Raw genomic sequence first — 22782 nt, forward strand, 5'->3', positions numbered from 1 at the left:
ATGGCTCACAACTTTCCTGATTATATAGCTCTGTCCCCACAAAGGCCCAGGAAAACGGGGAAAGGTTTGCCCCAGGATCCTAAACTACCAAATATTAGTCTGCTGACAGTTTGGTTCTACACTGCTGGAGACTGGTCTCTACAAACTAGAAGTAAACGTGCTTACAGAGTTGGCAGAATCATCCCTATCACTTTAGGCATGAACTGGCACCTATGTATCAGGAATGGGATGATGAAAGCACAAGAAATCTCTCAGCAAAGGAGATGCCCCAGCAAAGCAAGGTGCCTTCATGCACGTGTGTTATAATAGAAGGGTACAATTTATGGACTGTGTTTTCCATGAGGCTCTTGGCTACACAGTCGTGCCAGCTATAGCATCAGAGCCCTGCCAAGTTCAGTTGTTTGTGAACATCTGCCCCACCCCACACACTGTTTCCATATCTTGTCGTCCCTCCCCCCTCTGCCACCCGCTCAACCCCAGCAGCTGGAGTCTGACAGTCTTTCCAGGAAGCCCAAATCGAAGTAGCAGACTCACCACAGACTCCCTGCTGGCCACGCCGAAGGTAGCTTTCTGACGCCTGCTGGCGATGTAGGCAGAATTTTCCTGCAGTTTCTCCAGGAGCTGCCGGATGGGCTTGCAGTAGTTGGCAACTTTGCATTCCTTCAGGAAAGATTTTAACTGGAAGAAGGAAAAGGAGAGGAAGAATGAAAGCAACGTAATAGTTTCCATAAACAGATCCCATCAGCAAAAAATCAATTCCCACCCCCAGTGACAGACAGCATGGGGTGCCTTTTCCCTTCCATGCATACCATACTTCAATGTATCACCCATACTCAGCCCTGGGTGTCCTGACACCCTGGGCTGAGAGGATGCAAAGCGTTGCAGTGACAGGTCAGATGTTTGTATGCAACCCAGCACAGAGGCCTTGCTCAAAACCAGCTCTTTGCACCCTTTAACACTACTTCTTTCTGAAAAAAACATATCGACGGAGTTCAAGCAGCCAGCAGGAAAAAAGACTATGCTCCCTGGGGCCTCAGCTGTTAGCTGCTGTTGGTAGTTTCCTGCTCAGCCTGACAGTAAGAGGGACTGCGGACCAGATGCACAGAGAACAGGAACAGGGGATACCTGTGCATGCTAGTTGGCCAAAAGCGCAGAGAAGAGGAGATTAGAATGGGGGAAGGTGTCTGTGTGTTAAAGACTATATTAACACCAGTCTATATTGGAATGGGAATATCAAATAGGCTGTGGATGAGACTCATGGCTAGGACTGAAGGCAGAGTTTGAGGAGAGACTTAAAATCGGGGTGGAAGTGTCTGTGGACTGGAGTCAGCATCTTTGGCATAGCTCAGTGGGAAAACTTGGTGCTGGTACAGCAACAGGGCTGTGGGTCAGGACAAATGGCCATCTGCAGTCTCACATGGGGTGAAGTTTACTTAATGTCTGACTTTACCAACCTAGCTCCAACTGGCACCACTCATTTTTCAAGAGTGCAAACCCACACAGCCACCACACAAAAATTTACAAAATAACCCTCTCTGTGGGCAACTTGTGCAGCATGTGCCTAGAGAATTCTTTCCTTTAGACCCAAGGCCTTATGTGTAACCCTCAGAACAAGGGCCAGTCTGCACAGAAACTACAAACCCTACTGCTGTCTGAAAGGGCAAGGACCATCCTACTCGCAGAGAATCTGTTCCTGCCCTCCCTCTGAACCCAAAGCACACTTCACTACTCTCAGACAATGAGGCTTCATTGCAAACACGGTACGTTCTTGTGTTGTTTTCTTTTCATATCTCAGTAGCCTTATCCACAAGCAAACGTCTTTTCTCCCTGCCAAAGAAGATTTTCCCTCCCGATAAAAACTGTCCTCCAACACCACTGCACTGTTCTAACACCTCCAAACTAAAAGCTGAGGCAGCAGTGGATGCTCTTGATGACAGAAAGAGAGATGGGGGTGTCCAGATTGACTCATGGCTTGAATTCCAGTTTACTACACTATCTGCTAACACTTTTCACCAGCTCCAGTACAAGCCTCTGGAGTGCTGTCCAAATTCTGCAGGCCAAGCTCTTTACTCAGGCCATGTATATGTACACACAAATGCTACACAGACAGTCGATTCAGAGAAAGAGTTCCAACAAGGCAAAAAAGAATGGTTAACCACAATGGAACCTTCATCTCAGCTGGGACCTGCAGATGCTATCATAGTAGAGATAAAGGGTTTCCAGTCAGCAAATACAGTACTGCCTTCTCTGCTTATGGCTTCAAATGTTCTGCCTCAAAAGACACAGTTGGAGGAAGGAAAAAGATGTCTCCCTCCTGTCAAGCCTACATGTTGGCTTGATCTTACATGCCAAGAGGATAGGTATTAAATGTTAATCAAGAGGTGACAGTCAGTTACACCTAGGCCCTCTCTTGTGAGGACACTGCTCTCCTGATGGGTATATTGTTGCAGGATCTGCTGTCTGCTACACACATGGAGAATTACCTAGCAGCAGAGGCTTCTCTTGTCCCTTTATCCCCAGCACACACCCACCTGCCATCATACATTGACCTCAGAAAAATGGGAGTTAAAGTGAACACCTTCCCCCATTTCCAGAAAGCATACAGCCAATCAAACAAGTACAAAGAAACCTTTAGCAAAACTATACTTCTGCTGGTGAAGCCTGTCTCTACCCTCACCCCCCTCTTTCTAAAATATTTATTTTTTTATAGGTGCTGCATATTTATCTCCGCCGAGAGATGCATTTGTCATTCGATTTATCTCACTTGATCCCCACAGCTGCAGCCCCAGATCCATTTCATCCGCTGCCACATACATTATCATTTTTCTTTTGTTGCAGAAGTGTCACCAGAAATCCTGCAAAATCTCAGGCTCTATCTGTGCAGTTTGGTGTTGTGTGTTTGCTCTCACAGCCGTATGCGCAATATCTTCTTTCCCCCTCCTCTCTCCTACCCCTGCAATCCCTCACAGTCCCACCACTATCTGCCACAGATATTAACGAAACGTAATGAGATCTCACTCCTGTGTTACGAGGCAGGGAACACAACCAAGAAGGTAAAAGGAGATAGAGGAGAGAGAGAGAGAGAAAGGGACACTGTATATGCCTTTTTCCACTCTGCCAAATACAACAATCATCTCTTTCCAGAATAAAAGCAATCAGAACACACGCATGTATGTGTGTACGTGTATATGTCATTAACATCTCACATCAGTTCCTAGCTAAGCAGCTCTGTGATTAGCGGGATTGATTCTGTCGAACTGCCAGCCTTAAACACCCATGGTTTAGACCAGCATAGACCACAGCAAAACCCAACTCCTCTTACTGTAAATGACGCAGGGAACTATAAATGATCTGAAGCAGCTGGGTATGTGTGTTGCAGGGAACACAAATCAAGCCAAATCCCCCACTCACAAAAAGCAGAGGGAATATTCAACTCAGGACAGAGAACAAGCAGCAGTAGGAGTGGCTGCTGGCAAGGCAAATGGCACCTCCTGCCCTTCTATCTAGCTGCAAGTCATCCTAGATCATGCCATCCCCTGCCTCCACCCAGAAGTACCTACCTCTTATCGACGCCTGCCGTTCTGCCCTTTAACCTGCCACCTCTGCTCTGTGATACCTCTGTCAGGGCTTTAAAGGAGGGAAGAGGCAGTCTCTTCCAAGTATCCACAGAGGCTCTGCACTCTGAGCTCCTTACCAGCCTATGGACACAGCGACCACCATGGGGTCATCCCAGAGGCTGGGCAGAACAGAAGACTTCGAACTGTCTCCTGGCCCTGCTGGCTCTCCCTCCCTTTGACCTGCCGGGGTGCTTCCTGCCTTCCAGGCAAGGAGGGTTTAGAGTTCAGTTTGAAGGCAGTTCACCCTAGCTTCTCCCAAAGCCGCTGACCAGAAGATGAGGAATGTAACCCTCGCCAGCTGGAACACAGCCCCTGCGACACGGCACTGAGAGAAGCGTGAGCTCATCGGGGAGGAAGAATTGGGACAGATGGATTTTTACAGTTAACTGGAACCATTCCAGGAGCAAAGCCTCCCCCCTCCACACTTTCCCGAAGACTGTGAGATTTTGGGAAGCTAACCTCAGCACCCCAGCCCAGCAGACGACGCCACAAGGCTGTGGTTAGTGGCAGCCAAATAGGAATCTGATAGCATTAATTCTCTGCAGAAATACAGGCTGGTCCCAGGGTGTGTTTGGGAGCCACAGGGCGCTTGGTGCCAGAGGGCCGTCAGCCGTTTTTCATTCCAGCTAGAACATCGGCTCCGACAGCTTCAATGCTCTCAACAGCTGCTGGCTGAGAGGAAAGGGCCTTGTTCTCTGCCAATAAGTGAGAAGCACGCAAAGCGAGAGCAAGCACAGGAGTTGCTCTCCTAGCACAGAGAGTGCCTGTCAGCTCACATTAGCCAAAGCAACCTACTGCCAGCTAGGCAATGGCCTGTGCCAGGCTGCAGGGACCCAGCCAAGAGTCATGCACCTGACAGATGCCAGCCTATTACATACAGCAGAAACAAGGAGATCTGCCTCCCAAGCAGTCTGTGGGTCCCAGCTGAGACATTGCTCCCACGTCAACACCAGAGGCACACCAGAGGCATCGTAGCCACAAGGCATGCAGACGCCAGGTCTCACGGCAGACAGCAAAGTAGAGGTTCATGTCCCCATGGAGGATACAACATTAGTCCTCTGCCAATCTTGGATGACACCTGCCATGTGAGTTAAAAATAGACAGGACTATGAGGAAGGGAGGGAACAAGTTCCAGCATGTTGGTACTGAGCAATCTTACTGTTCAAAGCAGAGAGGTCACTATTCATGCAAAACCGAAGGCACCCAGCTAGCGAGGTATTAAGGAAGTATTATGCACAATATCCCCAGGTGCACAGGGCTATTAGGAAGTTTTATTGCGGACAACAGAGTATGTAAACATGAAGTAGCTAGGAAGAACACCCTGCACTGTGGAATGCCAAAGGAGAGTCAAAGGAGACTTACTTTGCAGCACTGCTGTCAGGTGCAGCAAGGAGGAGGGATGGAGATAAGCACTGTATAGCACGGAGGGACTCTGGGAGAAGTGCCCCAGCTGGCGGAGATGCCGCGAAGGGAGGGAAGGTTGCCATCTTGTGGAGAGCACGTGAGGGAGGCCGCAAGGCAAGGCGAAACATGAGCTCACAGAGCACAGGTACTGCTCTGAGACGATACACCAGTCTGGACAACTCTGAATTGCCAAGAACTCACCTCCATTCGCTAGTCAAAACCACGTCTCTACAGCAGTTATGCAGCCCTCTTCTCCACTTTGGCTCCCAAGACAGCGGCTAATCCCACAGCCACTTTCAATCACCTTCAGCCTCCTACTTAGATACAATGCCTCTCTTCCTCCCCATGAATTCCCCAAAATGCAAAGAAAAACTATAATTAAGAAGTAAACAGCTCTCCCCTCACATTATGAGGGCCATCTTGACTACTTTAACTAGCAGCTTCAACACCTTTATCGTGCTCTGTGCACATTCATAGTGTGACAAAGAAGTGTTTAACGCCTTACCTGAATGACAGTGGGGAGAACCAGCTCTGGGAATCCAATGCTGTAGGCTTGGCAATGGAAATACTCAAGCATCAGGTCATAAAGCTGTTCAATTAGTCCATCCTGAGCAGGGGAAGCAGAAATAGAGATATCAGATAGGAACTAAACCCTACAGCACCCAGACTGGGAAACCAGTCTTCAGTCTTATGGGACAGGAACTCAAAGGAAATCCCTAGGGCAGCTATTGTTTACGGAGAAGCTGTGCACTGTTGGCCACTGAGGTTCCACTTACTCGGAAGGCCTTCTCCTGCAGGTTGGCACTGGAAAGCTTCAAGACTACTGCGAAGTTTATAGGCTTAGCACTTATACGCCCCGGCTTCTTGTTGAAATCCACTTGTTGGAAAATCTACAACAGAAAAAACTGAGCGTAAAGATGATCACACCATAAAACAAAATAGATCCCAAATGACTCAGCTAAGATCACACAGTTGGTGGCAGTGCTGAGAAAACAATCCAGAAATCCTGATTCCTCCTTGCCTGTTCTGGTTACTGTCCCACAGCTTTCCTAAATACTCTAGCTAAGGATAGTTAGGGAGCAAACACCAACCACACTTGAAGTTTTAGAGACCTGAGTGCAAAAGGTTCCACAGAAGTGTGAGGTAAAAGGAAACCAACACAACCAACAGCACAAGAAACTAGAGGTTTGTTCCTCAGACCCATGCTTCTAATGGTCAGAAGGATACTACTACAAAGCTTGATTGTATTTTGGAGCTGTCCCTTAAGGTGAGAAGCTTTAGAACTGCAAGACTAAATGTTGCTTACACCAAATCCATTACTTTTATTGTCACTGAAATGATTGTCCCAGGAAGCAGAGAGACCAGTAAGCCCTTTTCACAAAACACCCCTTGCCAAGCAAGGTTTCTATTCTAGCACATTTCCCATTGGCATTCCTTGTAACTATTATAACTGAACGGCCTTTGAAAAAGTGTGTATTATTCTCCATGGACACATTTCATTTTATAGCAAGGAACATGGAGGAAAACCGGTCCCTTCCCAAAGTTTGAGAGCAGACCATGCACCCTACTCATCAAAATGATGAGGACACACAAGCTCTAGGGTACAGTTGGATGCGCAGTAGACTAGTATGTAATGTCAAAAGGCAGACCTGCACCTTTGCTTTTGTGTTTTTCCAGAGCTTGTTTAATGATAATGGCTGGGGAGAGAAGTATTTCTGAAAGGGAAGGTATGAAGCTTACACAGTAGAAAGAAAAAGGAAAGTAAGTTCACATGTGTGTGTATGACTGGCTCTCCAGGGTGGCATCTCAAGTTTGGTTTTAGTTAAGAGCCATTATTGCCTTAAAACGTAACAAACTAATCACGACCAAGAACTATGAAAGCCTTTTCCTCACTCCCTTCTTTTTGGGAGGAGTTTTCCAACTTCACTAGGGAAGGGTAAGATGAATCAACAAGCTTCCATTCTCCACTTCCCCCCAAGGCTACATTTGGTGCACAGGAAACCTATCTTCAGCTGACATCAGCTAGAGCCAGAATCTGCCTTGGTCCTTACTGCTCTGGGCAGACATCGGGGCACACTGTCACAGCAAGCCTGTGCACTGTGCTGCTTTTCCTCTGAAGCTGTGATACTGAAAGGAGCAAAAGGTTTTTAAAATGATCAGCATTTCAAATATGCCCTTTCCCAGCCTGATCGGGGCAGATCTCAGGAGAAAGATGGCAATATCTGTAAAACGCAACTGATCCGGGACAGTCCCCGAGACCCCCATCAGGGGATAACAAGTGGCAATCAAGGGAGATGTTCACCAGCACTAGGATCTTGTTTTAAAAAAAAATCTACAAGAGCCAACAATTGGTAATAATTTGCATATCTGATGACAACCACTGATGGGGGCTGATGAGGAGCATATCCTGCCCACCCATACTTTCGAGCATCTCAAAAGCAGCCTGCAGTTCCTCTCCCTATCCCCAGTGCTTTTAAACAGCACTCCTGAATGGGAAACAATTTCTATTCCCCTCTATGCAGCAGCAACACATTCATGATCAGACCCCAACCAGCCCAACATGGGGATGCAGCACGCTGATTGCTCAGAGGGTGCAGTGAGAAGGAAAGGGAGGGTGTTCAGGTCACATAGATGCCCCCAGGCCAGAAAAGCATAGAGACGACTATTGATTTTTTTACATTTTATTTGTCAATCCAGGTTATTTGGAAGGGAGGGACAAGCTTGGTGGCTTGTGAAAACAAAGAACCCTAGCCTAGGGAATCGATGCTATAAACCTCGTTATGCGCGGTTATTTCTTTGGCCAAAACAGTAGTATTGATCCCTGAGGTCAGACACATTAAAGCAAAAGGCATCAGGCTCTGTGGGATCCTAACGTGCCGCTAGGCAAGCGGGGAAATGCAACCAGAGGTTCTGAAAGTCTCCCAGGAGGTGCTAGTGAGTTGGTCAGGACATGCGGGAAGGGGGGAAAATGTGGTTCCCATCTCAAGACTGTGCAGAATAGATCAGCTAACAGCTAGACTGAAGAAGAGGATGACTGATGTCTGGGAATCCTGTGGCAGGGTAGAAAGACAATAATGAAGGACTAGAGGGCCAGAAAATGTCAGAAACCAACAATCTGGCTTAAGTGATAACCACTAGCAGACAGAGGAAAGGATGGGTCAACACAGGCAGGAAGGAGAAAGGAGATTTTTGGAAATCTCAAGCTCACAGATGACTTCCACATGGCTAGTCAGAAGGGTGCTCAGATATACAGTTTGTACTGGCAGAGCGCAAAGCAGAGAGCCAGCTCTGCACCCAGAACTTTCCCACTGTATCGCCCCAGTCACCCCCCATTCCTTTCTCAGGCTCTAGCAAAAGTCTCCTGGCAACTGCTTTGATCACCCCAAAGCTGGCTGCCCCAGGCCAGCTCGCAGCAGGGATACATACAGCGCTTTGCTGGGCCTGCCTGCAGGTCTGTCAGTCACCCTCCCACTTAGCTGAGGGAGGGAAGGGCTAAGAGAGTCTAGTTAAGCCACTCAGGCAGTCTGATTACTGTCAAGTTCAGACAAGCTGTCCAACTTTCTGCAGAGGCTGGCTTGAAGCACTTGGTCACAAAACTGTTAAGGTCAGAAGGGACCTCTAGAAGTCATCTAGGAGGGTCAACTAGCACAGGTTGCTCAGGGCCATGTCCAGTCAGATTCTGAGTATCTCCAAGGACAGACACTCCATTATTTATCTAGGCAACCTGCTCCAGCCTCACTATATAAAACTGTCAGGATTTTTTTGTGTGTGTGTTTTTGTTTGGGGTTGTTGTTTTTGGTTTTTTTTCATTCAATGCTTAAGTGAGACCTTCTGTATTTCTTTTCCTGTGTACTGCCTGTCTAACTGCCATTGAGAAAAAAAATCTGGCTTCAACTTCTTTACTCACAGAATGACTGAAGTTGAAACCTCTGGAGGTCATCTTGTCCAACCTAGACAACAGGGCCACCTAAAGCCAGGTGCCCAGGACCATGTCCAGATTGCTTTTGAGTATCTTCAAGAATGGAGACTCCACAATCTTTCTGGGCAAACCATGCCAGTGCTCAGTGACACTCACAGTTTAAAAAAAACAAACAAACAAACAACAAAAAAAAACCCAACAAGTGTTTCCTGATGTCCAGACAGACCCTCCTATGTGTGTTTGTGCCCACAGCATCCTGTCCTGTCACTGGACACCATTTAAGACTGCCTGGCTCTGTCTTCTGTGCACGCTCCTTTCAGGTATGTTATACACATTAATAAGAACCTGAACCTTCTCTTCTTGAGGTTAAATAGTCCCAGCTCTCACTGCCTCTCCTCACATGACAGATGCTCTAATCCCTTCATCTCGATGGCTCTTCACTAGACTCACTCCAGTACATCCATGTCTCTCTTGCCCTACAGAGCCCTGAATCAGACAAAGCACTCCAGCTGTTGTCTCACTAGTGCTCAGCAGCAGGGAAAGACCGTAGTCAAACTGCTGGCAAAGCTCTGTCCAACGCAGCCCAGCATGCCATTGGCCTTCTTGACTACAATGCCACATCCCTGGCCCTTAGTCAACTTGTTGTCCATGTCCTTTTCTGCAAAGCTGCTTTCCTGACAGTCAGCCCCCAGGATGTTGTGGGGTTACTCTTCCACAGGTGCAGGATGTTGCACTTCCCTCTATTGAGCTACATAAGGTTTCCACCCTCCTGTTTCTCCAACCTGTCAAGGTCCCTCTGAACTGCAGAACACTTCTCTGGTGTATCAACAGCTCCTCTCAGCTTCATACCATCTGCAAGCTTGCTGATGGTGCCACTCTACCCCGCTATTCAAACCATTAATGAATATGATAACCAGTATCAGCCTCAATATTGATCCCGAGGGTGCATTATTAGTGGCTAGCCTCTAGCTAGATTTCATGCCACTGATCGCAGCACGAGCCTGGAAGTTCAGCCAGCTGTCAATATACCTCACAGTCTGCTTATCTAGTCTGCAATTCATCAACCTGTCTGTGAGGAAGTTATGGGAGTTGGTATCCAAGACCTTGATAAAGAGAAGATAAACAACATCCACTGCTCTCCCCTCATCCATGGAGCCAATCACCTCACTGTAGAAGTCTATTAGATTGGTCAGGCATGATTTCACTCAAACAACCCCTGGTACCTGCAGGGCTGTGATCCAGAATTTAAGAGCTGCAATATTGCGGTGGAGGGAAGAGAGTGAGGAAAAGGAAAGAATACACTTTCAGTTGGTGCAGTGGTTCAGCTTAGTCTGTCTAAAATTCCAGTTTTTCCTCTCTGTGCAAAGGAGGTAAAGAGTCCATGTCTTGTAGAAAACTAATTTCAGATCTGTGCTTAAACGTTTGACAACGTCCAGCATTACCAGTTCTCCAACTAAAATCTTGGCATCAGCCAATTTCCTCCAACATGATCTGCTGCCAGTTCCCATATATGTTGCACTCCAAGCCCCTGGGGACTTTCTCTGAAGCAAGCTACACACCTAGAACAAGACTCAAGCCATTTAAGTGTCAAAGTGAAAAACTCATGCCCTCCTAAGCATCAGGGTTAACCTGCTCTCCCATCCCTCCATAGATGAAGCCAATTTTAAATTGGCGTGTGAAGTCTGCCTGTGGGAAGACTTCCACCTTGTTTATCCACACCTGCCTTCCAGCAGATAAGCCACCAATTTTCCTGCTGCAGAAACTAGTGTCTGTCACACAATAATTGAAGTGATTTAAAAAAAAAAAAAAAAAAAAGCCTGGGATCTCACAGGACCTTCAAGGGGAATAACACCACAAAAATAAAAGCCTGTCTGCTTCACACTCTCTCCCAAGCTGCCACCTCCTATCCAAGACTTAATTTTAGCAAGCTCCACCCTGGAAAGCAGAGAGGAGAGCACTGGATGCCCATGCTGGAGAGCATCAGCCCTTGTCAAGAAGCATCAGGCAGCCAGCTCTCATTTCTATTGGTAGGGGCTTGGGGAATTCCTGTGACTATGGGAATTGCACAAACATTCAATCTGGCATCTCTTGAAAGCACAGCAGCGACAGGGCTGAGACAAGAGATAGTAAGGGTTAGGTTTCCTTGATGGAGAGACGGCAGGGAAACAGAGTTATAGTCACTTCTTACACAAGAAACTTCACAGAATCTGCACTCTAAGGCCATGCAGCGCACTCTCCATAAAGTGCACAAAAGACAGGGTCACAAACTCCACAGCCATTATTTTACTGCACTTGGATTCAGTTACAACAGTGACAAAAAGAGCAGCCTTTCCTCCTTCCTACCAAATGGAGCGTACCTTATGCTGGGAAGGCTTCAATCCAGGCCTCAGACCTCAGTCATGCCCCTCAAGTCTACCCCTGCATAGTACCAACACACTGAGCAGATCCCTCAATCACATGATGGTTTGGATAGTGGGCTTAAAATGGATTTTTGTTTCATGACGTGGTGTGGCATGGAACTAGTATCTATTGACTAAGCCACAACCGAATTTCTGAGCTCATAGAAACAGGCTCATAGTTAAAGTACTGTGGCTGGTCATTAGAATGCAGATTTTCCTCCCAGCATCACCACAGCCACCTTGGGACTTTGGGCAGGTCACTCCCCCTGTGTGTGCTAAAGATTCCTACCACCTTATCTGCACAGCTGGAATACATCTGCCTAGAGACAGTTTGTGGAGACACTATGTGTTATAAGAGTGTTCAGATACCTGTGTAACAGAGAGGAGGGGGGAGCCAGAGAGAGATGGAAGTACACAGGGAACAGCCCTGACCACTCTTGGGAGCTCCACAGGGTATAGGACGGATCCCTTGCAAGAGACAGGCAGGAAGAAGGGAAAGGCTGACAGCTGCAAGGAGATTTGGGAGTTTAATATCATGCCAGTCACATTGGGTTATAGAAGTTAAAGCAAAATAGTTGTTTGAGTAATGTGGAAGAGTATGCAAGCAACATACATGCACACACTTACCCTGCCCCCACCTCTGCCTTGTCACCAACACCTGGACAAGCTAAGGAAAGTAGTGCCTCACAAACACACGCAGCAGGATCGGATGTGGTCGGGGGCTGGTGGAAGCTCGGAGGAAGCTCACTTTGCAGTGTGGGGCCCGACAAACCGATTAGAGCTGAGGTGTTGGGGCCAGAATGCAGAGAGAGGGAGGAAGGCCCTGAGGACAAAAAGGCTTGATCCCTCAGAGCACTAAGAAGTAAAAAGCACCAAAACCATCCTCACCCCAAGCTCCACTACCCCAGAGTGGAAATGCCTCTATCACTAAATCTGGTTGGCAGAATTAAAAAAAAAAAAAAAATGCATGAACAAGGGGAAGGAAGCAGGCAAATAGCAAAGCCACACAGGTCAGGGCCAGGGAGCAGCAGCAGAGGCAGGAGATTTATACACATCACTGCCTTCCACAGCCTCAGAGGATGTGGCTTGCAAAGGACATTCACAGCAACACAAAACCACAAAAGCCTTTGCTTCAACAGAACTTGATTAGAAATGAGCCCAGCTGGCTCAGGTCATTTATTGCAGAAGTCTCCCTCCCTCCTCTTCAGTGTCCAGCCTCATACTGACCTACTAGGGCTTCTGCATTCCTCATCCTGCCTCACTCACGTCTTCAGTGAAATTTGGCTGTTCCATTTCTGTACTACCTTCTCACAAGAGCAAAGCTAGAAAGACCTATGTGGAGAGATGTCAGGTGTCTGAGATATAGGAAAGCTCGATGGTCTCTTAGCACCAGTATTTCACAAAACATACTGCATTTTGTCAGGCTGCATTCATGGAGATCTTCCTAAATAAATTCTTAATTCTTGAAAGGCTTTTTCCTTTCATTTCCCTTTATCTGCAGTTGGGAGAAACTCTTCCTTTTGCTAAGATATGAACACACCAGCAGGATCAACTAACACCACAGCCTGGGGAGTTACTGCAGTCAGACAAGGCTCTGAATCTCTTTGGCAAACCCTTTGCCTATTCCAGCTGCATTAGATAAACCACCTAGGTATGTATTTTTGCACACAGCTGATCTCAGATGCTCCCCAGCCATAGGCCAACAAAAGTTTAATCCTATTTGCTAACCAAACAGTACATTCTGGCTGATGTTCTCTGCCAGGAATTTTAGGAAGTAAGCGAACTAGGCAACCTTGGGATTTTAGTTAGTGAGTATAGTAAGTGAGTGTGTTTATTAGGTAGTTGGCATCAGCCTTAGCTAGGTCCGCAGGAACCAACTAACCTCCAGGATAAATGGCAACACTGGGATGAAGGTCCTGGTGTTCTCAGACAGCAATGTAAGTGCACGGACACAGTGCATGCGCAGAGGGTAGAAACGAGCTGTTGGTACCAGCCTAAAAAGGAAAAAAAGAAAGGATGTTAGGCTAAGCTTACACAGGAACTGTACCTGCAGCCTTCAGGAACACTTGAGAGGCTTTCCTACTCTACAAAAGAAAGACAGCTTTAGTATCGTACAGCAAACTGTTTGAGCTGCTGAAGCTATCCCATAGTTGGAAACAAAACTCACACATGTTAAAGCTGTAACACTAAGAGACAAATTCCTGCAACCAAAGCACTAGTTCTCCAGCTTCCACTGGGAGAAAGTGCTACAAGACAAGAGCTCTGCAGATGAAGTTTACCACTGATGCTGATTAGTTACGTTCAACACTTCCAGCATTTATCCTTCCAGCACAGGTAGGTATGCAAGAAAAAATGGCAGGAACCAGCAGTAAAATGCCCATCTAAAGCAGCAAGTTCGACCAAGAAAAGGGCTCCCCCAGCATACCAGACAGACAACAAGAAGGAAAATGTTTCCCATTTCAGGCTATGTACCCTCTGTGTACTCACACAGTTCATGCTGTCACCTGAAGAGTGACCCTCTTCAACTGGAATGTCGCCAAGGCAGAAGAAGCTGGACTAGCAGTGATCAGCGTATCAGAAATGACAGAGTGGGAATGAGAATGACCTCCCACAGCTAAATCTGTTTAGCTCCCTCCAATCCAGAGGAGCACCTGAGCTATTCCTATCTCCTTCAGGGAGGCAACATGTACATTTGAACAGCCAGTAATCAGCACGGAGGGCAAGAGGCCAGACTTTTTGACCTGCACTTCAAACCATTACACACTCAGGTACTAAGAAAGAAGTAGAGCTGCCTCCCTTTGTAAGGCTGGAACTGAGAAGGGTCAGCTCCCCCCAGCACCATGTAAGCCAGTAGCAGAGGGCAGAATGAAGAGATATCCCTAAAAGACACCAGATCTCATTACTGTACCACTCTAGAAACCACTCACTCTGAATGACTTGTACCTGAAGATGTGGATGCCTCCAGCATTAACAAGGGTTTTATTTTATTTAACAAAAAACTCCACAGTTCCCAGACAACAGGTTCAAGTCTGATAAATGAATGCCTCCCCTCCCCGAAGAGCTTGCTGAGCAATCCAGGAGAGCAAGAAAAAAAAAAAAAAAAAAAATGCTTGACCAGGCACCATAAATCACCTGCATCTCCCCCCCTCCAAATAGTGAAATAATTATCATTGGATCCATTATAGAAATAAATCTACTTTGCACCCCTGATCTGGCACCACTGGAGATGACGAAAGCCATTCTCAGGAATTAATTGATCGAGGAATAAACCTGTTAAGTGTATAGATTTACTGTAAACCAAGACCATTAATTTTAGAGTGCGCAGCGATGCAACAATCTGCTCAACTTCCCAATGGCTGGATGCACAGGGAATACAAAACACAGCTGGGTCCCAGCTCTGCTGAGGAAGGTCCAACTGCCTAGTCACTACAGGGTGCAGCCAGGGGGTTTAAACTGACTCACATTTCATCTCAGCAGAGCGCGCTCTCTAATGTCCTACCATCGCTGTCTCTTGGAATACCTGCTATATTTCTCACATGCATCCAGGGCATGGGCTGCGATGCAGAGAACAGCCTAAAGGCTTCTCAAGGCTTATTTTTACTTGCTGCAGCAACTTCAGTTATACTCCTGGGTGATCACAATCTTCCTCTGGCTAGAGAGGACAGAGAAAGCTTCTTCCAACATCAGCCTCTGCCCCACCAGGACAGGTCACCAAGGAAGTTGCTCAGGGACACAAAAGCTGTGCTTGCTTCTCCACAGAGGAGGCTGTACCTGCCTTCTCCCCTATATGTGCCGAGAGATCGGAAACCAAAACTTAACAGGCACCAAAAATCCTCATTTAACTATAAGCCAAGGAGGAACCTCATTTTTATAGCTTAGACTGGAAGCAAGGTAGAAATCCAAGCAGACATGGTTAGAAAAACACTTTATGGGATCAGGGGAAAAGGGATACCAGAACAGGAGCTTCTGCAACAACCCTGCTGCAAAGAAAAACAACCATCAGCTAGGACAAATGCAAGTGCACAGATCCAAAGGATTAACTAATGGACTACAGAGGCAGAGAAAAGCACAAAGCAGAGAAAGGAAAGTGGAAATTTCCATGTTCTACTAACCCTGCAATACCTACAACACTGCCCCACTGGTCAAACTAACTGCAACCTTTCAGCTGTTTGTGAGAACAGCACCGCTCATTATTACATGGCAATTCCACGAGCATACTCAGCAATGAGGCTCCTCCCAGCATCACAGAAGTCAGAAACCATCAGTTCCAGCACCTCTCCATTTAGCAGTCTAACTTCCATGGACCACATCTTGAACACAGGTAACTGCCAGACACAGATGGGGTCCATTCCTTAAATACTTATTATTCTAAATAGTTTCAATGCATTTTATATGCCAGAAAGCAAGAAGAAGCAGCAAGAAAATGAGGGAGCTAATGTTGATTTTAGCAGTCTTCTGCTAGTTTTCTTTAATCGCTTTTGAAATTCTGTCCTGGTCCTTGCTTAGAGCAAAAAGCCTGTGATGGATGGTGGTTTCTCCCCATCCCTCTCACCTAAGAGGCCAGCGCGGTGTAAGGAGCCGACAGACAGACACCCTGCTCACTGCCCTTGCGCTGGAGCCAGGCGCCACCTCCCGGCACAAAAGGCACCGGGGGAGCCCACTCCGGCAGTACCACCCTCCAGATGCACCCCAGAGCACACCACCACATCAAGAGCAGAAGTGAAAGGAGCTATTCCAGGTGTTACCCAGCATCCTGCCCCACCACCTGGTCACATACACACCCCTCTCAAAGCTGAGCAGCCCAGAGAAACAAAGAGAGAGGTTCAGCTCAGCAGTCAGGTACTAAGCAGCCCTCAAGCAGATGTATACCCCTAAACGGGTCTTCCAGAAGTGCACAGAATGGTACATGAAGCCCTTGACCTGTAAGCTAGATTATTTTCTCCTCCCAACTCAAACACAAACAACCCGAGTTCTGCTCTAACACAAGGTTGCTACAGATGTATCTACACCAGGGATGTGGCACAGAGACTGACTGACTCTCGCTAGCCTCAGTGTGGACAGCACAGCCACCAACGCTGAGAAGAGGTTGCCTATACTCAGGAAGGAGCCACTGGGTAGCTCCTTCTGTGTAGCCCACCACTGTGTAGCCCACCATGCCACATCATTCTCACATCTGCTAACCCACCTACCCGCCTTTTATATCCCGGACACTAGCTTGGCTCAGTTAGGGTGCTATCTACTTCTATCTTCCCAACCCTAGAACCCATCTGTCAGGTTCCCAAATCTTTAAAGCCTTGTCAGACAGTAAATGTACTTCATGCCAAACAGCCCTGTCCATCACAGATACATTTTTTAGTATCTGCTGCTCCTACTAAGTTCCACCCCATTCACCTTTCCTTAGCCCCAGATAGCCAATTTATCTGCCTGGACAGGTAGAAGACTATGTAGATTCATCCACAGGACAACTGAAGCTCTACAACAGCAGTGCTAAGCAGCCTGTGCACATGGGGGATGGGAAGAGGGATGTGTATACTCTAATGATCGTTTAAATCTGCTTAACTTCATCACCACTTGGGAGTTTTTCAAGACCAGGCGGGTGGTGTTTTAAAGCCAAGAATCTGGTTAACAGCGCTAACAGGATTGCAGAGATCATGAGAGATTCAGAAATTCCCTCAATGCTCATTATTAACAGCCATTTCTAAGCACAAACATTTTGTATATAAACTGATGGGAAACAGAGAAAGAAATTCTCAGCAGGGACATACTAAAAGCAATAAATATGTCCTAGTAATTCAATTTCTAACAAATATGCACCAAAATGCATCTTCTAACTGTATTTACCGAGCTAGAGATGAGGACTTGGTTCTGTACTTTGGCACTGTTAGGTCTTGAGGCAAGTCAGTCCATTTTTCCTTGCCACTTTATACACTGGGTGGATAATCCGTCCAGGCTATTCAGACAGCAGTTTCTCTTATACAGAGAATTTAGCCTAGGAAAGAATAACCTACACCACAGCTCTGTCAGCACCTAAACCTACCAGTGCTCACAACACATCTTCAGCTGAAATACTCTAATCAAAAGCAGCTCTCAGGCGATGCCTTACAATGCGAGGTTAAATCCAAATCACGTAACTGTAACATCCCTTAGAAACTGCTCTGCCACATGAAGAAAGAGAAGTATAGCCAAAAGAAGAAAAAAAATCCTACTTACTTTATACAGCCAATGATGACCTGCGTCAAAGGATAGATCAACGGCTCCATGACCTCACTGGGATAGATTGTGCTGAGAACCCGACACCAGAAATACAGACAGTGAATATACTGCCAGTTATAAACAGACTGGAAGTTTTCCTGCAGAAAAGGGAAAAACACAGGCACAAACTTGATAATGTGGCATTTGAGAGGAGCTCAGTCTGGTTTCTCTACAGGACTCATTTTATCAAGCATTCTCCAAGAGGACACTGTGTACTGTTTAGGGGAGTAACTAACATACTAGCTGTCCCTTTGATGCTAGTGGCTGACCCACCATCCAGCAAGTTGCTGTGCTGGCAACATTACGATTTGGTACTAGTTAGTGCCTTGAAGGAAATAATGAGCACCACACAGACTGCTTTTCTTCACAAGCATGGCTCATTTGAGAAGGATGATTTAATGACCTAGCTCACAGCAGACAGTGGGATGTGGCCAAGCATTAGGAAACCTTTAATTGTTCCATTTACCCACAGTCCCTGTGACAGTCCCCGGTCTCCCACAGGGAGGAAGGCTGGAAAGTAGTACCCCTCTGACACCCTTGTAAATTGCCTTCTGGCCTCTGCAGACCAGAGGGTGTGGGGGGGAAGGGTGTGTAAAACTACACTACAGATTCAAGCTAGAACAATTTCTTAAATTAAGCTGGATTTCCCCTCTCTGCGCTCAGATTCCTTTGGTTGCTACATAGCAGCTTGTCCTCCCAACCTGAGGCTTCGCTTCCCTCAGCTGTATTAATTAAAACCCCCAAACAGCTGCCCTACTAACTCTGAAAGGCAGTATATTAGTGCTCATTTTAAAGATGTTACTATAAACATTCACTGTCAAAGCAAGTACCAAATGATCAACCCAACACTCCATGTTTTTGGAAAACACGCTACCCAGTACAGTTTCATATTTTTTTTTTTTCAACTGCGGAGTAGAAATGACAGGCAGCAGGGCTGAGAACAAACTTTCAGTTCTGTCTCTCAGTCAGTCTTCATGGTTACCAGCAAAACCAACGCAATAGGCCAGCAGCGTGCCTGAAATGCAATGACACACTGAGCTGGCATTTCAGGCTGGCTCATAGTATAGGTAGGTGTGGGTCAAGTCTTGCACAGATCCAAGAGACTCTGCCTTCAAGAATGTTTGGGCAAGCCCTTGCTCTCCCTGCCACGTGCTTAAGCAGCTCATAGTGCCAGATTAAATAAAAGCCTACAAGAGTGCCGGAGTCCCTTAAGGACACCCCCTTTCCAAAGAGTTCTGCAGGCCCACACAGTCCCTAGAACTGCATCAAGAACCTAGGAGATCACACTTAACAAGATGCCTCAGCTCCAGCCTGTGTTTCAGACAGATTTTCAAGGCCCAGGTCACCTCCTCTTTTGCATGGATGAAGCATGATGCACAAGTCCTGAAACAAGTACAAAGCCCTCAACTGCAGCTACCAGACCAAACCTTGCAATAGGGACTTAAGCTGCAGCTGGAAGTGGTAGAGCTCTCCCAGCTCACCAAGATATACCGAGAAGCTTTGTTCTCAGCTTCTGTTGCACAGATAAGCAATCTGCTCTTGTAATCACCTTCCACAACCACCCAGTTTAAATTGGCTTATCACTTGGATTTGTAAATTTTGGTTGTGCTGTTGTATTTAAAGTTCCTACAACCCTCCCCAGCTGTGAAATCAAGGGGATTTAGTTCTTGTCTGGGCCACAACAGAGGGTGTAAGAAGCCAATGCAATCCAATTAAGGCATATGCAGCCCAGACTTCATTTATCCCCATGTCTGAACAGCCAGGAGATTTAACTGGTCACCAATCCTGCAATGTTTGAGAGCAGCTGAACAATTAATCTATAGGGGTCTGTTTTGCTAAACATGAATAAAGCCAGGATTAGCAATCTGACTCAGATTTCCGAGGTCAGACTGGAGGTGGTTGAAATCAGGGCTGCTCCCACAAGGTCTGAGCTGCTTTGTTCAATTTAGTCCTTTAAACAGTACACACTTCATTGGAAACATACACACACCAGGATGGTTCTTAATCTTCTTTACCTTGAGGTTTTGCAACAGAGGCTGCAAATGGCAGCTTCACAGAGTGGAAAAAGGGTGCCCAAGGCAGAAGATGGAAGGTGCATCAAACACTCTTGCAAGCTGGGGAGAGAAATGTGACTCCCAACCTGCAGTTGCCTTTTCTCTCCTTCCTTGCTGAAATTCCAGACTAGCACAGGCAACTACAAGGTGACCTCTGAAGCTCCCAGCCTCTAGCAAAAAAATTCCTTGGCACATTTTAAAACAGGTCAGACACAAGTAGCGACACTTTAGAGACACTACCAAAAGCCTGGAGTACCTACTGTGATTTTCCCTTCTCCACACGTTCCCCATATGAGGGTATACTCACGCCTTCCACACTGGCAGGTACCCACCTTCTTCTTTATTGTCATTGCACTACGCAAGTGAATGGCAAGCTGACGGATATAGATGAAGGCATGCTGGTAAGAGGTATGTGTGTCCAGAGCATACATCTCTGTCAGCGTGCGCTGCATGAAGTTGATCATGGGCAGGACATTGGGAGAGGTGAATCTGGAATTCTTCACAAATGCGATGTACATTTGCTGTGCAGGAAAGGATGAGATACGAACCACATGAAACAGATTACAAACATTCTTTCACTAACCCTCCCCACCCAGGTATGTCCAAACCAGGGTGAAACGTTCCTTTCATAAAGACAAGTCACTTCAATGAATATGCAGAAGTAACAGTCCAGGCTACTACTTCTTGATGGGAGACAGGAAAGAATCTGTTTAGCACAGAGCATGGAGATGCCTCTACCATTACTTCTCTGCCAGAACAGAGAACTGTGGGATGCCCTTGAGCTATACATGCTTATGGCTGGCCAGTCCTCTTTCTCTAACAGTGGTACCTAAGCAAACTGCACTTGGGAACCTCTGCTATTACCTGAAAGATCAGAGCAGCTCAATAGTGCCGAGTAGTGTGTCAGCACTTGAGGAAAGCCCTCAAGAATTGGGAAAATGTGTATTCATCCAGCAGACAGCTGAGTACCAGAGGCCCTCCCTGCTCTCCATGACCCTGTGTGCCTCCAGCAGGAAGGGCAGTAGTGGGAAGCAGGATATTTCCCTGACCTAACACAGAATTTCTTCCCTGTTTAACTTACTGAAGGTAGCCAGCACCATCTCCAGCAGCTATCCTACCTAATAGGCTGCAGCTCATGCTCTAAGGTCTTCGCATAGAACAGGAGTAAGAAACGCTGCAGAGTACAGCAAGTACCAGCCTTACCTTGAGTAAGGGACTTAGGTACACCTCTTTCTTGTAGCGGCAGATCTTGTTCAGCACAAGGAAGGCCAGTACTCTTACTGTTTCCTCACCTGTGCTCCACAAATTAATTGTTTGCTGGAATGGAAAGTAAAAACATACAGATAAGTGAAGGGACAAAGAGCCCTTTCCTGGTTATAGACAGGTCTGAGCTTCCCTCCTTCATGCCAAAAAAGCAAGGAAGAAGATGATACAAAGATGTCAGGCTGTATCATCACAGAATCGGTCACAACAGCCATTCTGTCCTCACACTCTACCTGTGAGACCACACAAAAGGTGAGGTTGATGTTTCCACAAGCAATAAAGAAGACTGTTCAAAATGAGCATCTCTGAAAAATACATGCACTTTTATTCATGTGCCTAAATACACATTTGAGCTTCTGAGCATAGGCACCAGCCTGCGCGTGCAACTCAATGTCCTAGGCTTTGCAAAGCTTCCTCACCATCCACTAGACAGCAACACCACAGCAGATTACACATCTGGCCAATATATCTTCCAGCTCAACAAAAAAGTAATTTTTATGTCTTACACCGAATTCTGCAATACAGCTACACCACAATTACAGTGGTAGTATTGACTTAATTCTAGTTGCCTGCACATTCACTGTATTAATTCAAACAGTAGAGTAGCAGCAGGGTTTGAACCCAGAGACAGGACCCATGTATGGCAGCACTTATGTCGAGACATATCCTCAGTCACTCTAGTACAGACATGATGACAAGCACCCAGTCCACCATAAAAATACCAGCTGGAGAGGAGTAGGTTAGTCTGCGTAGAGGTCTGGGCTCATAGACGGCCACTACTGACATGTGAACTCATCAATCTGAATTTTACACATTTCTGCACTGTATAAAGCAATCATACACTGATCTGTCACCTCAACTTTTTGAAAAGCAAATTAATAGATTTTGTTCTTCCCAGGCCTGCCTGCATTTGCCTGTTCAGAGCATAGATTCACTTGGACTTGTCTGGCCCTACAGGAAGCATCTGGTAGAGTAGGACCACAATCATGGCTGATGCCTCCAAAAACTAGTTACCTTATCTGCGCTAATGAACTGTACAGGACATCAGAAAGATTCCAGCTACAGGGCTGTAAAAGCCTACTCAAAAATCCCTACTGCAGCAGTAAGCAGACTGCTAGACCTTCAGATATGAGGTGTACCAGCCTCCCATCTCTGTATACCAGTCATCTTTATCATCAAAGGGTTCCCAGCCTCATTTAAATTTTGTCACAGCTTCTCATTTAAATGTGACCCTGTTGCCCTCTTCTGTTCTTTCACGCCTCCTTTGTTGTTCTCAAGTGCTCAGCAGTTGGGACTAAGTTTCTGCAAAAATATTCCACCCCCAGCTCTTGAGAGTGAAATGCTATCACAGACATACACACAGACTCAACACACAGGCAGCAATTACTCCATCTGCTTCCCCAGAACATCCCCGTGTTGCTTTCATGGGGATTAGCAGCAGCTACCCACAGACACATGCCCACTCACCTCAGTGTGGGCATGGTTTATGGCACCTAGAAGGCCTGTAAGAGAATCAGGAGTCCTTTCCAGGACCAAAAGAAAAGCAAATGAATGGGGAGTACAAGAGAATGAACTACCATAGGATCCAGGCCAAATACCATGAGAGGCTCATCTAAAGGGGTAAAGAAAGTACCTCAGATCCAAATGACATATCACAGCAGATCCCCTTACCTTGAGAAGTACACGACACTGCTTTGGAAAGGACAAATAATAAGGCACTATAGAATTGACATGCTGAAGGACTGCTGCACCAACTGAGGCTTCTGTTAAACAAGACAGGAGCTATGGAGGGAAAACAAAACACAGTCACATTTAGCGTGGGAATCACCTCTTCTTTTATCATTAAGCATCTGTATTTTGCTGTTTCCAAGTAT

General features: G+C 46.5%; 1 protein-coding gene across 2 annotated transcripts in view; it reads right to left on the minus strand.

Moving 5' to 3' along the window:
- Positions 1-22782, minus strand: part of NOC2L (NOC2 like nucleolar associated transcriptional repressor) — a 52777-nt gene that overhangs the window by 22057 nt on the left and 7938 nt on the right. For both annotated transcript variants that reach the window (XM_055800643.1, XM_055800644.1), the window contains 8 exons: positions 22580-22690; positions 20849-20962; positions 19978-20166; positions 17550-17689; positions 13222-13333; positions 5798-5911; positions 5527-5628; positions 535-678 (listed from right to left, as the gene is read on the minus strand). In XM_055800643.1, coding sequence (XP_055656618.1) covers positions 535-678; positions 5527-5628; positions 5798-5911; positions 13222-13333; positions 17550-17689; positions 19978-20166; positions 20849-20962; positions 22580-22690 — 1026 coding nt within the window. The remainder of the gene's footprint in view (positions 1-534; positions 679-5526; positions 5629-5797; positions 5912-13221; positions 13334-17549; positions 17690-19977; positions 20167-20848; positions 20963-22579; positions 22691-22782) is intronic.

This window comes from Falco peregrinus, chromosome 3 (genome assembly GCF_023634155.1).
Source record: "Falco peregrinus isolate bFalPer1 chromosome 3, bFalPer1.pri, whole genome shotgun sequence".
Classification (NCBI taxonomy): Eukaryota; Metazoa; Chordata; class Aves; order Falconiformes; family Falconidae; genus Falco; species Falco peregrinus.